Source organism: Myotis brandtii, unplaced genomic scaffold (genome assembly GCF_000412655.1).
Source record: "Myotis brandtii unplaced genomic scaffold, ASM41265v1 scaffold250, whole genome shotgun sequence".
Lineage (NCBI taxonomy): Eukaryota > Metazoa > Chordata > Mammalia > Chiroptera > Vespertilionidae > Myotis > Myotis brandtii.
Genome location: NW_005359478.1, coordinates 903,624 through 904,184, shown reverse-complemented (window position 1 = coordinate 904,184; position 561 = coordinate 903,624). Strand labels below are relative to the sequence as shown.

The 561-nt window shown below is 59.0% G+C and overlaps 1 protein-coding gene across 2 annotated transcripts in view; it reads left to right on the top strand.

Annotated features, from left to right (window-relative positions):
- Window positions 1–561, top strand: part of S100A14 (S100 calcium binding protein A14) — a 2,178-nt gene that overhangs the window by 246 nt on the left and 1,371 nt on the right. Inside the window, exon 2 of one of the 2 annotated variants that reach the window (XM_005867430.2) lies at window positions 231–342. In XM_005867430.2, the coding sequence (XP_005867492.1) occupies window positions 313–342 (30 nt within the window). In that variant the 5' untranslated portion in view covers window positions 231–312. The remainder of the gene's footprint in view (window positions 1–230; window positions 343–561) is intronic. The other variant, XM_014540743.1, reaches the window with a different exon arrangement.

Genomic DNA, 561 nt, shown 5'->3' with positions numbered 1-561 from the left:
GTGTGCCTGGAACAGAAGTGGGTGTTTGGAGGAAGAGGAAGGAGTAAAGCTAAGATGAGGTCCAAGGGATTCTCTCTAAATGGGTTGGCCTGGGAGTTGGCCTGCAGCCTGGGTGGGGACAGGGCCTTGTGCGGAGTTGCCCCTGACCCCCTAGATGAGGCCCGAATATCTGGGGTGGAGCCAAAGGGGGTAGTTGAAAAAGAAATGCTGGGATTTCCCCTCACCGCTAGGTAGATCATGAGCCATCGGCTCCTCCGGGGCAGGCTGTAGACTACACAACTCTCAACCCAAGGACCAAGCACACCAGGCACCATGGGGCAGTGTCGGTCAGCCAATGCCGAGGTGAGCCCATTCATTCCTGCCTGTCTTTCTGTTCCCACACTCCTCTCCTTTACCCCGAGGGTCTGTGCTCCCCCACTGACCTCTGCCCTCTCGCCTTGGGCGTGGTCTACCCTCCAGACCCTGGCTCTGAGACCTGAACCCCCTTTCTGGTGCCCACGCAGGGTGATGCAGTAGAAGGCCTCCCAGGAAGAGGATGCCTGGGCCACGTGCTGAGACCTG